Raw genomic sequence first — 15101 nt, 5'->3', positions numbered from 1 at the left:
TTCTGTATAATGAACTTGCAAGGTAATTACTCTTGGATTGCCACAGCACTGTGTAACTCTGTCAATCTGGGAGTTTGAAATTTGCTAAAGTTGTGAAGTGGATACAATTGGAATGGAATGGGTTTCCTGATCAATGTATCTGCAGATTGTCACAGGATATTATTCCAGGCAGTAACTGTGAACATTAATAGATTTATCCTTTTTAAAAACAATAGCGTTAAAAATGGCAGATGGTAGTTAATGTCTAGCATTCCTAGTAAACAGACTTTTGCAGGGATATATTTAAAGTGATTGTGTGTATATAAATAGACAAGGAGCACGAGCTATGCAACTATAATTGAATTACATTAGCATAACTTAAGTCAAAGTTTAGTAAATACCAAACACCTTAATTAACTTACAGAGTATTAGGAGGTTAATGACATACTCCTGTAAATGACTTTTCAAAGTGTTTAGCAACATGGCACTTTATAGCCAAACTGGTACCAGGCACCTCACCCTTTGTGGTTGGTGATGGTAGCTTACTTAACTCCTGCACAAGCTTGGCCTCTGCTGAGATTTCTGTAGGTTGAAGCAACAGCCTTTGTTGCAGAGAGACAGAAAACTGCCTGTGGAGTGGGGCCATACGCTCCTGGTGCCTTCCAGTTGGACCTGTCTGCTCCTTAGCTTGGGGAGCCTTTTGCTCGTGGGGCTGTGGGGATGTGTAGCTCAGGCTCTGCACACTTACACTTTCAAACACAGAAGCTCTGCCCTCTCTGCCAAAAGTTTACCCGGTCTCGTTGTATAGTTATTACACTAACAGAAGATACAAACTCTTTTTGTGCCCCTTGAGTCAATAAGGGCAATAATTGATTCCAATTGCACATTTTGCAGTCTTTCCTTTTCCTGACCTTTTTAAAATTATTTTTCCTGGTATAGTGTCTGGACAGTATACTAGTTAATGTTCTAGTGGACTTAAGAACTGTAACTGAATCTCCTTTGAACTATTGGGTCTGTGTATTAGAGTCCAGCGTGAGCTGTATACCTTTTTAACTAAAGCTTGTGTTATTCATTGATGCTCATCCTAAAGTCTTGATAGTGAGATTAGAAGCCTGATTGAAAACCAGTAGTGATTTGTTAATTTATCATGCCAAATAAAGTAAAGAAATAATGTAGTTACCAGTCTAGGTATTTTTTTTAAATACAGGGTACTATAAGCAAATTGCTAAGAAATTAATTCCTGTTACATTTGAATAAGCTGTGAAAAGCACATCGCATCCTCAAGTAGTTGAAATTTATGTTCTTCTCTCACATAGGAAACTGTGCTGTAAATAAGCTACCATCTCTCTTGGGAAAGAAATGAGAATCTTGCTGACAAACCGAGGTCTCTCAGCAGAAAAATGCATGTTGACAGTTTGACTCAGTGACCATTGACTAATTTCTTTCTCCCTTTTTACTTCTGTTTTAGATGCTGAAGAGTACCAGCCTCCAATATGGAAATCATACTGTGAGTATACAAGAAACTTCTTAGTACGTTATCAAGGTGTCACTGTTAGGTCTTTTCCCCTTCTTTGCATTTAAAAAAATTTAAAAAAAGATGTAAGTGCTTGTAGAAGTTACTGTATGGGACTTTTCAGGGTCTCTGTGGAGCAAGTTCAGCAGAGGTATGCATGTCAGACTCTCTGGGTTGCCTTACAAGTGTGCAAATCCCAGGTTTTGTGGTTTCTCAGCTGAGATTTTCAGGAAGAATTCCAGAAGTAGAGGTTAATGCTTCACATCTTTACCGAAGGTCAGGCTTGAGCACACTTGTCCTTTTATATGGGTCACCAAATAACTTTAAGATAATAACATTTTTTATTCTTAGCAGTAGAAGATGATTTTTGAAGTGTTGGTTTAAAAGTTGGAGACACCATTATCAGTTCTTTGAACCTTCCTGTCTGCCTTTAGAAAAATCATTTACATAGAGTGCAGTGCAGAAGTACCTCTTTTATGCTCTTTCTACTATGTTCCAAATGTATTTTCTAATAAAGTAGCACAGATCTAAGACAAAATAGTGGCTTTTAAAACCCTTATTAAATATAGCCTTTAAACTTGATCTTTTTATTTTAGACCCTTACTGGAACTTTTGCTTGTGGAGGGTGGGAGGGTTTGCTGTTTTCAGGTACAGAACTGTCCTGAGCAAAAATTGTCTCTTCTATTGTGGCAACTTCAAATTCAGTACAGCGCCATTACTAAAATGAAACTACAAAAAGGCAAGGATCACAGTAGTTACATGCATGTGCATGTATAATTTTAAAGACTGGAATAAACTTCACTTGTGTGTACATGAAACTACCTTACTGACTTCAAAGACACACCTCTGTGTTGCCTGAGAATGTCATTCTGCCTCAGAATGGACTGGAATTTTTTCAATCAAAATTTGAGTATGCCATTTAATTACAAAAATTGTTTCTCAGAACACTGTTTTCTAGAGACTTTGTTGTTGTTGTTGTTGAAGTATTTTGAATGTATAAGAAATACCTCCTTACAAGTCAGCAAGAGTGTATTTTGAGTTGGATCATTTCAATGTACTTTGCTGTACTTGGAAAGAAGCGGACACTTGAGTGGATCTTTCTTCTTTAGGGGATCCTGGCTCACTCAAAATCCATTGAAAAGCTCCCGTTAACTCTGATGAGATCAGGATTTGAAATGACAGATGGTTTTTGGGGTTTTTTTTGCAGGCAGTTTTCGTTAAAAAGCAAGCAAGCACATGGCTTTACTTACTTTTTTTTTAAACTTTACTCTTTTTTTAATTAAATATAAAACAAACCCAGAATGATCTAACAGAATATGAATATATAATTTCCTATTCAGATATATGTAGGATGCCAATATTGTGGTAATGACAAAGTCATGGCCTCAGCATCTGAAGCGTATGCATGAATGACTTTGGAAAAAGCTACACAGCTCCAAAACGCAGAAAATAATTTAAGGTTACAGGGATTTACTGCTGAGACTGCTTAGCCACAGACGTACATTTTTCATTGTGGTGTTAGGTAATGTATGCTTCCTTATTCTTCCAGAAAAATCCAAACCTGGTAAACTAATTGTGGAGTTTATGTCCAACCATAGCATTATCTATGAGGCATTATCTATGAGGCATTGGTCTACTGTGTTGTCTCATCCCAGTTTTAACTTAGTGTATGTATTCCACTCCTAGCAGTTTATGTTTACTGCCTATTTAGTGATTATTTTAAGTGTATTTTAGCTAGTATCTTTTAAAGTTTGCTAATATACTGTTAAGATTGTTTTTATACAGTTTTGATTTCTTTTATAAGACCTAGATACATTTAGGTGCACTATATTGCCTTTTATTGACATAGTGGTCAAGGCTTCAGTCCTTATAACTTCTTAACAAAGGCAGATTTTCGTTTTTATGCAGGTAAGGTATTGCAACTGCTGATTAAAGTGGAACAGCTTTCAGAATCCAAGCCTTACTCTTTGTCATAATGTACAAGTTTGCTTGAGCTGTATTTGAAAAAGATAGACACATCCAGTGCAGATGATCCTCACTTGCTTATGAAGAGTTCTTAAATTACAAATTACAATGTCTTCCAGAATTTTTCTGATAGACCTAGGACACAGAATAAAAGAAGCAACAAAAATAACTTTGCATTACCACTCAGGGACTTTTTCCCAAAGTCTGGAAAGTTACTAGCAGCTGGCAGTCTCGAGGCAGTGAATTTGATTGCATTTATACCCGTGTAAGAGATGAACAAATAAGTGTCCAACAGCTTATTTTTGTAGTCTGCTGTATGTTAGAAATAGTATACAAAATGACATATTTCCTTTTTATAGTCAATGAGATAGGAAAGGAACGTAAGAATCACAGACATGTGGGTTGGCAGAGTGAGTTGGGGTGAGCTGATCTACCCACTCAATGCACTATTGTCAGGTCTAGAGTAGAGCAGAGCAGCCATGGCTTTATCTGGCAGAGTCCTTCTGGGATGATGCCTCTGCCACCTTTGTGGCTAACCTGCTCCAGTGCTGCACTACCCTCTTAGAGCAGAACAAGTGATCTTACCTGCCTCATGTGACAAGTAGGCAATTTGTTTGACTGCTGAGACAGTTTAGTCATTTTTCACTTTCAGCTACAACATGTATATGCTCCTTTTAACCACTATTGAGACTGGCATGTACTAAGCAAGTCTAATGTCAACACCACTTCAGTGTTTGTTTGCATTATTTAAGATCAGTACACTGGTGAAAAGCAATATGGCAAGATGCTGAGCATCAGCTGATGCCACGTTTCAACTCCTCACAAAGTTCTTTGTGTTCTGCACTTTGGTAGAAATTAAAGCTTTATTTCAGCCAGACACTTAAGTTCTCAGTTAGGCATGTGTTTAGACCCACAGAAATAGGATAGCTCGTAGTGTTTAAGCTCGGCACATTGATAAATACCTGACTGAGATGAGGTCAAGGAGGTAAAATGACAGAACTCTGAACTATTCTCAGAGAGAAAGTGGTATGTTTGTTTGCTGCTTTATAAAAGTGATGATAAGAATTTTTCCTCTCCACTGGAACATCACTTAACAGTAGTTGTAGGTGAGTTAAAGGAGAAAGCTTGCATTTCAGACACCTCATAGAATGAAAAAAAAGTGTGAAGAAATTGGTGATAGTCATTCTTCCCTGGCAGAAAAGTATTAAGTGTTGATTTTTGCATTTCATGTCTTTATTTCTTAGACAGATTAGGTATTGGAATTAGACAGTTCTTTCTAAAATGTATTGTACAATTTCCCTTATTCATCCCATGAGACAAGACTCGTCCTCTAGCAGGAACAAAAGAGAGAGATTCCAACTATTTATTTTACTAGTTATCTCAAAGAAATCTTCCCCTAGAAATTCAATAATGAAGTTTTGTTGACCTGGTACATTCCAAGGTGATCATGATACTCTGGATGCTGGAAAACTATCTGAATTATGAAACTGATAGAGATGTCAAAGGGCTAATTAAAAGCTACTGCATTTTTTTACTGTTGTATTTTGGTCTAGTATTTAGTGCGTATTGTTTCTGTGCATTTCATTTGTATGACACTGAACAAAAAGCTACTCCCAGGCTGCTTCTGTTCTCTAAGTAGTAATAAAAATTTTCTTTCTACATACAGTTCACTTTTCGTAAGGTTAATTTTCTCAGGACTAAAACAATACATCATTATGTTCAAGTGTCATCTTTTTTATAATCACAGTGGGTTTGTCTCTAACCTGCCTGTCACTTCTAAATGCTGGAACAGACTGGGTCAGGTGTCGACCATGGTTTACCACTTTATATGAAGTGTGGTTTTCTGTTACTTCAGTTAACCACATCTTATTCTAGTTTAGGATTTTCAGAGGTAGAGGGGAGGAAATGAGGCAGAAAGGCAGGGCTTGTTTATCATTTGAGCAAGTAAATGTGCTTTCTGAGCTTCTTACGATCCCCTAGACTCTACTGGGGTCTCAGCAATGTCAGACAGAGTGTGAGGACCCAGCACATTGGAAAAAGTATGTACTGAAATCGGTCAGAGCTGCAAGATGTTCAACATTTCTGAAAATGAGGTCAGTTAATGAGGTGTCTATGCTCATTGGAACTTAGCTGCAGGGCACATTTTTCACAAGTCACCTTAGCCATAATATTGGACTTGTATTCATAGCCCATTAGCAGACTTTCATACAGCGATCATTTGAAGCAGAAACAGGAGAGAACATTTCTAGAGAAGAGCACAGCTTTTGGTAGGGTTACACTTGCTCTGTACACTTAGCCTGTGAAATACTGCCTTTTCCTAGTTTTTTGCCTAAAGGTTTCACAGTTGTTTTACCTCCTGCACCTTTGGCTTGCTGTGTGTCTTTTCTGGGTATCCTTGGCAGCTGTGTGCCCATCTCTCTCTCCTCTGTTGCTTGTCTCGCATTGAACTACTTGACGTTCCTTACCACAATGCTAGTCATGGTTCTCAACCTTTTCTTTCTGTTCTCAATCTGTCTTCTCTCCCGCTATCTAATGATTCTGCATCTCTCTCCAGTAGTTCCACTGAGTTGTCCTGCTGTCAGTTTAATGTCTTTCAATTTAATGCTAATACAGCCAAATCTGAATTCTTTATCTTTCCCAGGAAATAATTTCCCATTCATGATGTTTTCTGTGATTACCACCATTCATGATCTCAATCATGCTTGTTACTTGGAGTCATTTTCTAGTCCTGCACATTTAAGGCAGTGTTGTTGTATTATTATTGCTATTGTTAATAATAATGTAATTATTACATTTTCATCTATTTCTAAATCAGATATCTCAGTTCAGATTATTGTGCAGATTAATTACCCGTGTTTCTCTGAGAATGACAGCAACCTTTATTTTGCCAAGATGATTCGTCTTCCTTGTGTTATCACAAATCCCTCCACTGATTCATCCCACTGCAGCCTAGCAGCCTCCTTTTTTTCATGTTTGCTTTCAAGTCTTTTAGATATCTGCCCTCTCCTTTTAGTCATTCCTTCCTTTGTTTTGTAAAATGCCGACTCTTCTCCCCATCCTTGCCTCTCCAGTGCTATCAGCCTCAGAGATCCTTTTGGTCATTTCACAGAGCTCTTCGCTTTTCCCATTTCTTATAAATGCATCACATCACAAGACAGGCTATCAGGGTTACCATAAAAACAACTCACTACTTTCATTTACTACATCGGTTAATATTTAACAGGTTTGATTAGCAAAAAAATAGGATTTTTATGAAGTATGATTTTTCAGTTAAAATCTAAGTTAATAAATTGGGCAAATAGACACTTTACTTTAAATGTGAAGCATTCTTGCAATATTTTGAATCCTGACCGTTCCTTCTCCTACTGGAAATGTAAGGGGGAAGAAAAAAAATCACTATTTTCCTCTTGAATATATTTAGTATTACATATCCATAACTTTCTGAGTCAGTGGTTGTGTTGGTTTCAGACATTCAGAAATGAACTCTAAAATCATGATATTGGGCTCCAGAATAATAAGGTTTTTTTAAAAATACATGCTTTCTGAAGCAAAATTTCCATGCTTTACTTTTGGATACACAAGTCATTTGATCACAAAAGAGTAAAAGGAAGGATTTAAACCTAAGTCATGCAGTTGCAAGAGGTAAGAAAGACTACGAGTTATTATGAATCTCGTGCAAAGGTAACAGGAGATCTGCGAGTGCTGAATGATGCAAGTTAAATCCAAAGCCTTATTATAAATCCAGAGCCGGATCACGTCCATCTGCATTAAAAATGAAAGAAAGAAATCATAAACTCTCTTTCTGTTCCACTCCAAGGAACCAGGAATGAAGGTTAGTTTGGGAAGAGATTTCAGATGGTTTTCCACTTTGATATTAACAAATAACTGAAGCCCCCAAGGCTTTTGCAACCCCTGAGCAACAAACCTGGGGGCAAGACTTCCCACTTCTCAGATTTCATTTCTCCTAGCCCCATTTAAGGAGAAAGTGCAGAAAGTGGGAGAAGATGCTGAAGAGTAACGTCTATCATTTCAATCCACTTTCTGCATCAGGGCTTCAGTATTTATTAAACCTACAGGCATTTATATTCGTCCATAATCTACCATCATTCAAAGCATAATTCTGATCATTACAAGCCTTATGAAGAGCCTTGTTCTAGACAGTTGATCTTTTAAAAAAATTCATAGCCACAACATGATTTTTCCAAATACAAGAAGGGCAGCATACAGAAGACCTTTCTCAAGGGAAGCAATCCAGACCTCTGGGATTTTCACTGGAGTTATGGAGAGACAGTCTGTCTGCACTGGAATTGATTACTGTCATTGCATGTCAGCTTCTTCTCACAACTCTGAAGTGGAAAGGAAGGAGAGGATCTCATTAAATACATGCAGTGAAGAGTCTGGGAGCCAGGCATCAGCAACTACCCCTAGCCTCAAGTCTCTCTCTTCCAACCCTCAAATGATTCACAAAATTGATCCAGGACCATTTGAATAGGGCATAATTGCACTGAGAGGAATGTTTGCTTGCTTGTCAGTAATTGCCAGCAAATCTCTAAGTGTGTTATGAGACTGTGGTGAACCCTTTCAAACATGCTGAACTTTTTCTTAGCCTATCAAAAAAACCCACTGGTATTACTGGTAAGCAATCTATTGTTGAGTTGTTACAGCATGGTATGTGCAAAAGTGAGATTTTATCCTGAAATACACCTAATAACTCTTTCTAGATAGGCTTTGCTGGTATAGAAATGTAATAACAAGTATAAAGAGAGATAATATTTCTGAAAGTTAAACTAACAATCACTTTAGTTAGTTTGCAGGTCAACAACCAATTTTCAGACAAATTGCTTAGATACACTGTAATACCTGCTCCATTTGCTGTCCTTTTCTTTACATTTGCATTTTTCTCTGAAGCCTCTGGCTAAAGAGACTCATCTGAATAAAAGTTTGTGTATGTTGCTGTCTTCTAATGATCTGTACATTTTTGGGTTTGACAGTGTATCAATTGCAACAAGAGGCACCGCGTCCCAAGAGAATCATCTGTCCTCGGGAGGTCAGTTCTTTCGCTCTACCTTGTTAAATTTGATGAATTGTCAGCAGCATATGATTACCAAAAAATCTTTTGTATAGTCTGCAGATAGTATTTACTTTACTTTTTCTAAGCCATTATTTTCTATAATGATTTTTCTGTAGGGTGATTAAAGCAGATTAATATTTGCTAATTAGGCATGGAGGTCTCATTCTACCACTCGAAGAAGCCCCTTCATTAGACAAATGTTCATTAATTATTGCTTAGAGTACTTTTCTGTATGCAGCCTAAAGTTTTGTGTATCCTTGTCAAAATGAAAGTATCTTTTATTCCTGCATCTGTACATTAACATCTGTGTGATATGTTCCAACATGATACATGTAGCTCCAGTTTGCTGAATGCAAAAGGATTGTGTTAAAGTTAAAATACTGAAGTAATAGCCAAAGAGCTTGGTTCTGTCACAGAAACTTTAAAGATTCTAGGATATTTGGCTGTCATCTTGTGTCCCTGTTTTCTTGGTCTGTACTGCTCCATTTCTACTTACTTAAACATGTCAGTTCTCAACTTGCATGGCATAATAGTAGTAGAAAACATATATAGATGTCCCTGCTTAATCAATAAAACTGTGATAGCTTTATCTTCTATAATGTCAGGGGCAAATTTTGTGCAAATAGACATGTAAGACTAATAACAGAAATATTAAACACAGGAAGTAAATACACAAGGTGTAACAGATGATGTGAAAGAAGACAGAATCTTCTGTTCATTGGTGTGTTCATAGCTCTACTCTCAACCCTCATCCTGAGCTCTGACCTGCATCCCACACTCTGTACCCATTGAGGTAGAGCACCAGCACAGCATCAGTCAAATGTAAACGGATACAATCTCAACACAGTTTTGCATGGGGCAGTAATTTTTTTACTGAGGCACAGGTAATTGCCCAGGGTCATGAAGAAGATCCATTGCTAAGCTAGGAATTGAATCCAGATTTTCTGAGTCCACCGAATGCTTCAGCTAAAAGGTCATTGCATTTTTCCCCTCAAGTGTCATCTACTAGTTGTTTCAGGGCAGGGAGAGTAGGGTCTTGGCCTCAGGCTGAAAATCTTCAAGGCCTGTCAGTTCAGGATGGTCCCAAGACATGTATGCATGATGCTAAGAAGGGCAAGCAAAATGCCAGAGTGAGCGAACTTTCATGTCATCATTTCTCCCTGACAAAGAGAAGGCTTGGGGAGAAGTAGCACGCTGTAGCCCTGTGGGACCTCAGTGCTTGTGTGCTGAAGGGTTTTAACAAGACCTTCCTCTCCAAAATTCTCTTGCAAAACAAATGGCAGGCAGGTCTCTGTGGCTGATATTCTCTAAAGGAGCAGACATTAAGGAATTTTACTAAATGAATATCCCATAATAGCTCTTCAACTCATAGTGGTAGAGTTGATGATAGTTCAGGTAAGCAATTTCTTTACATCTGGTGCAGCCTTAGAGGAGTGTCTCACTTTGTGTGAGATAATAGTTTATCTATTATTTTATTTACCTATTTCATACTTTCGTACTGGAATTACTTTGAGGAAAAACTTGTCTTGAGAAAATCCAATTAATAAGCATTGAGTGATTGGGAACCCTTGTCTACAATTTGAATTCATCTGTGTGGGGATACAAGTTACTTAGTCTGAATAAGCTTAATCCAAAATTTATTATGCTAACTCAAATGAAAGCATTTTTTAGCTTGAGTGGAAACTTGAATCAAGGTAAAATGTGCTTTTAAAGTGGAGTAGCAATCGTATTCTTCTTCTAAAATCAAGATTATCTACACCAATAAGTGGAGTAGATGTGCAGCTGTGAAATCTTTTGCAGTGTGCTGTATTGAACTTACTGTCTTAGACTGAAGAACATGTTATGTACAGCTGAAGTTATCCTTTACTCCCCTTGCTTGATGTTTAAAGACCAACCATATTTAGTGCCTGTTTAGGCTGCTTCCAAAGATTTGCAGAAAGAAGCTAAGATCATATTATGTTAAACAAATGAATACATAATCGTCAAAGCAGTAAATAACAAAATGAGTATAAAATGTCTGATTGACATAATCTGGGTTTGGTTCTGACTAAGGAACCATTTGTAGTGTCTTTAGTTAAACAGCTGAAGATACTTTATAAACGTCTTTAGTAATCAGATATTTTATTCAGAGGCTTGATTATAAAGCAGTACAAATTCCCATAAATGTAATCTTCAGTTGACTTCTTGTTATTTGGATTTTGAATCTTTGTTTAGCTCAACTGTATGTATTTACAACCTGATTGCTAGAGACACAGATTCTCTGACTCAAAAGCCCAAATCCACTACACTGTTTGAAAAAAAACCTAGTTGGTAAAGCACTGATGATGTGCTTTATTTTTACATAGACATGGAGAGATGGAGGCAGGTGGGGTGTCCTGATAGTAGAACCCTGTGGTTCGTATTATCAGTTTTATATAAAGTAGAAATACATAATGGTTTTATAGAGCATCGCAGATAATTTTAGAAGTAACGTTTATCCCTATGTTCTTATGGCACCTTTTAGCTTTCCCTTAGCACTCAAACTAGAAAGTGGATACTTTGGGGTTGTTTTTCTTCATCCAGGTTTGACTTTAGTGTAATCTGATGATCATATAGGCTTGCCTCACTAAAGATGATGTCTTATTAATCCTAAATTTCTGTCAATTACATAGAAAGATCTCAAAATCTAATTTTGTGTTATGTGTGTGAAAGCACATCAATTGGCAATATGATAGTTATTTAGTACGCAATGTGATGCTCATCCAACATCTGGAGAGCAGGTGTCAGCAGGATGTGTGACTGACGTGGGAAAGACGTTTTATCTCTCTATATGCGTATCATAGGAACTGGACTTTGTTGAGCATGTTCTCTTGTGTAATTTACTATTCAAATTACTTCATACAAATGTAAAAATTGCACATAAGTTTAAATGCTTCACGCTTATGGGAGGATGTCTTTCATTCATAATTGCCAAATTCTGAACTATTTGCAAGGAAATTAAAGCATCTGCTGCAAACAAAATCTGTAACACCAACAGATAAACTGTGAAGGATTAGAGGTGGTTTTTTGCCCTCACCACTTGACATTTTCATCATTCCTCCATCTTTTCTGTTGCCACATTCTACATTCTCTGTGTTCATTTGCTCTTCCATCACCTCTGTATTGGTCCATAGTCACAGGGGGTTTAGCCACAGATCTTTGCAGTTCTGCCATCTAATTTGTGTGGATTTCTTGATTAACTATACTGCAGAGACAGAAATGACCTCTCCTGATACGCAAACCACCAGACTGAAGCTGGGACTGTAAATAAAACATGAACATTTATATCTTTGTGTCTTTGAACTTTGCTATCATGATCTTACTTTTTTTTTTCCTGAATAAATATCTTGTCAGTGAAAGCAGGTCATTCCTGCAATGGGAATCATATTGAATGAAATGTTAGGGCTTCAGGAATCTAACGGCTTTTAATTAATCACCACTGGCAGCAGGAGTTGTGTGAATATCTTACCTTCCCAATAACATTGGATTTCTGCCAATATCCTCATTTGTAACCATATTCCTTCCAGCAATGTTTTAATGATTTATTTTTTAAATAGAAAAAGTTTCATTTAAAAGCACCGTTCAGGAGGAGAAGTAGCTTTTAAATATTGTGCAAGTGTGATGATAAGGCACCAAAGGATCAGATTTGCATTGTGAGGAAGTCATCCTATAAAGCATCTTTTAGGGTTTATTCTACAGAAATGCTGAGATAAAAATGACATTCTCAGAATTCTCTGAACAAAGTAAAAGAATTAAGGAAGGATGGTCACAATCTTTGGCAGTATTTTTAGTTAAACAATAGTGTTGTTACAAACGTCCTTCAAAGAAGGAGTGAACCTTACCCATGAGTTTTTGATTACTTATGTAGAGATATTCATACCTCTGAATGTTATTCCTGTTCTGTTCCAAGAAAGCTATAACTGCTAACAGCAATTTTGGAGGCTGATGAGTTTGTCTGCATTAGACCTTGCATATTCCAAATATTGCCCTGGCCAAGTTAGTCTCAGCAATAGTGAGAAACTCATCTAAATTTCCCTAGTGTAGGCAAAGACTTAGAGCCCTAACATATATTATTATGTAGAAAAATGGCAATTAATTGCCTTCCTCATAATTTTGAATTCAAAACAGGTTGTGTCAGAAACAGCAGAGGCCTTTAAAGCATAAAAATTGTGGTTTCTTTATGAAAAGCAAATTTTATTACAAAAAGGACACTCTTCTCTGGGAAAAAAAAAACAAAACAAAACAAAACAAACCCCACTCTTTTTACTTAAGTGATTGTAAGAGACTAAAATGATGGCATATTCAGACTGTACTGCTGGGTCTTTCACGCTAACCATCCGGAGGGTCAGGAACTGTTTTGACCCTCTGGGTATCCATTACCCAGATTTCTCAAAAAAAGTGTATAGATAGTGACATTTTGTAAGAGTATAACTAGCGGATTTATAATGATGTTGCCATCTTTTACATTAGCAGAGAATATACAGGATTGCTACACATCTCCAAAACTGAGTGACTGCAAAATTATTCTTTACTTGATTAACCTCAAAGCTTCTTCTGAAGCACAGGATTTGACCTAAGAACAATGTTGTTAGCAGAGTATCATACATAATATCAATATAGAAAAGTGCTTTAAAAATGCTGGTTACTTTTGTCAGTTTTTCCTTCTTCTGTGTAGAAAACGGTTTATATTTGTATGTAAGAGAAGGACTGTGATTAGACAAGCTCGAGCAAGATAATTAAAATTAAGCCTTAGTAAGATGTTTGCAGAGTATATCTGACTGGATAATAGGTATTTAATCATTGCAATAAGTCTTCCATGAATTCCCTTATTCTGCTCACTTAGTGACCTTTACAAGCTGAGTATTTCCTCTTTCCCTCTGCCCTCATCTTTCTAAGAACAGAGTTTGTACTGTAGTAAAGTACTAGAGAGCTGTAATAGGCATTGAAATTGGCCATAAAATTGGTGGTAAATAATGGCAGTAAATGGGAATTTTCATGGCACTGGTTCAAGTCACTGTACTGCAAAAAGTCAGATGCTATCTTGAGAAGATGTCTTTTACTGTCAGTCCTGAGAGCTTATCTGAGATAATTCAGAATATTGTATTATCTTTTCCATAGAAAGAAACTTCAGAACACATACAGTGACACACCAAGAGACCCCCATTAGCCAGCAATTAAGTGAAAGTGAGCAAGATTGTTCTGAAGACTATTTTCATTAATGAAAATGTTTGTACAAATAAGACTTAATGGAACCTGTGTCTTCAAATTCTTATAATATTTCTGCTGCTGTAATTGTGTTTTTATAATCCTGTCTTTGTGTTAGAAACAAAAAGAAACAAGTAGGATATAGCAGTAGTCTGTGGATTGCAAATGAAGCTGAAGAGCATTTTTGAATACACATTGACAAAAGGAGGAAGGTTCTTCAGCTGAAAGGGGTTTATCTCTAAAGGTCCCTTCCAACCCCTACCATTCTACAATTCTATGAAAACTGTACCAAAAGTAGAAAGCTGCACTGGAGGGGGCAGGACACAGTTGAAGGGCAGGAAGGATCTTAAATTAATGCAGAGGATCCATGAAATGTTGAAATGTTTTGTATCCAGCATCTCACTAAACTAGCCACACACAGGTTCTCCTGATAGCTTTAAAATGTGGCTTTGTACTCAATGTCATTTTTCTGTGGTATCTCTGTAGCAAATTTTGTCCCACAGAATGCCCACAATTTTCAGCACTGGAAGGAAGAAAGGAAGGAGACCGGAATATTGCTTGCCTCAAACTCACTTGTGGTCATCACACTAGAGAAAGTTGTCAGTGTTTTTTTTCAAAGACATTTTAAGGACTGTCTGAAAATTCCATCTCTCCTAGAGCCCATGAAGTCTCACCCTGTTGCAGTAATAGGGTGGTGGAGCACTGAGATGAAGCTGCATCATCCTTGTTTTAGCAGTTCGTTCACTACTGAACAGAAGAGAAAGCTTTCTAATTAGTCTTCAGAGACGATAGTAAATATTTCATTTAAGTAGTTTCAGTAAATAAAACCAGGTTTGTCTGTTCTACTTGAATATCATCAAGTTTGACTTACTAGTGTTCTAGGTTATGATTTGCAAATTAGACAGATGTTCATCAGATGAATACAGCATGAACAATTTGGTGTGTTTATTGATTACTGAGAAATGGAAAATTTAAAGCCAGTTTTTTGGAAGACAAGTTGGCAACTTCTGACTAATATGCACAAACTGCATGTAGCTGTCTTTATGAACTGATGAACTTTCTAATTACCCCTCTTGCTTTGCTTGAAAGCCTCTTTGGGAAGTTGCACCCTGCTCTCCATTTTTCCTTAAAGTAGTTGATATGTATGTGTCTGTGAATTTGCTATTCTCCTCATTTTTTATTTCCTTTTATCCTTGTTACATATCAGTCTTTTCATCTGGCTTTTTTTGTTTTGACATGATGTTGAATGTAAGTAGTTTTCAAGCCAAAATAAATGAAAGCGTGTTTCACATCTCAGCCTAGACAAAGTTTATCAATAAGCCTACATGTAGGTGAAAATGCTATGTGCTT

The 15101-nt window shown here is 37.0% G+C and overlaps 1 protein-coding gene across 1 annotated transcript in view; it reads left to right on the top strand.

Annotated features, from left to right (window-relative positions):
• CHN2 (chimerin 2) overlaps window positions 1-15101 on the top strand; it is a 161578-nt gene that overhangs the window by 65522 nt on the left and 80955 nt on the right. Inside the window, exons 2-3 of the mRNA XM_061996752.1 lie at window positions 1448-1486; window positions 8449-8504. Coding sequence (XP_061852736.1) covers window positions 1448-1486; window positions 8449-8504 — 95 coding nt within the window. The remainder of the gene's footprint in view (window positions 1-1447; window positions 1487-8448; window positions 8505-15101) is intronic.

This window comes from Colius striatus, chromosome 5 (genome assembly GCF_028858725.1).
Source record: "Colius striatus isolate bColStr4 chromosome 5, bColStr4.1.hap1, whole genome shotgun sequence".
Taxonomy (NCBI): domain Eukaryota; kingdom Metazoa; phylum Chordata; class Aves; order Coliiformes; family Coliidae; genus Colius; species Colius striatus.
The sequence above is the reverse complement of the archived record's forward strand: the minus strand, read 5'-3'. Positions and strand labels throughout refer to the sequence as shown.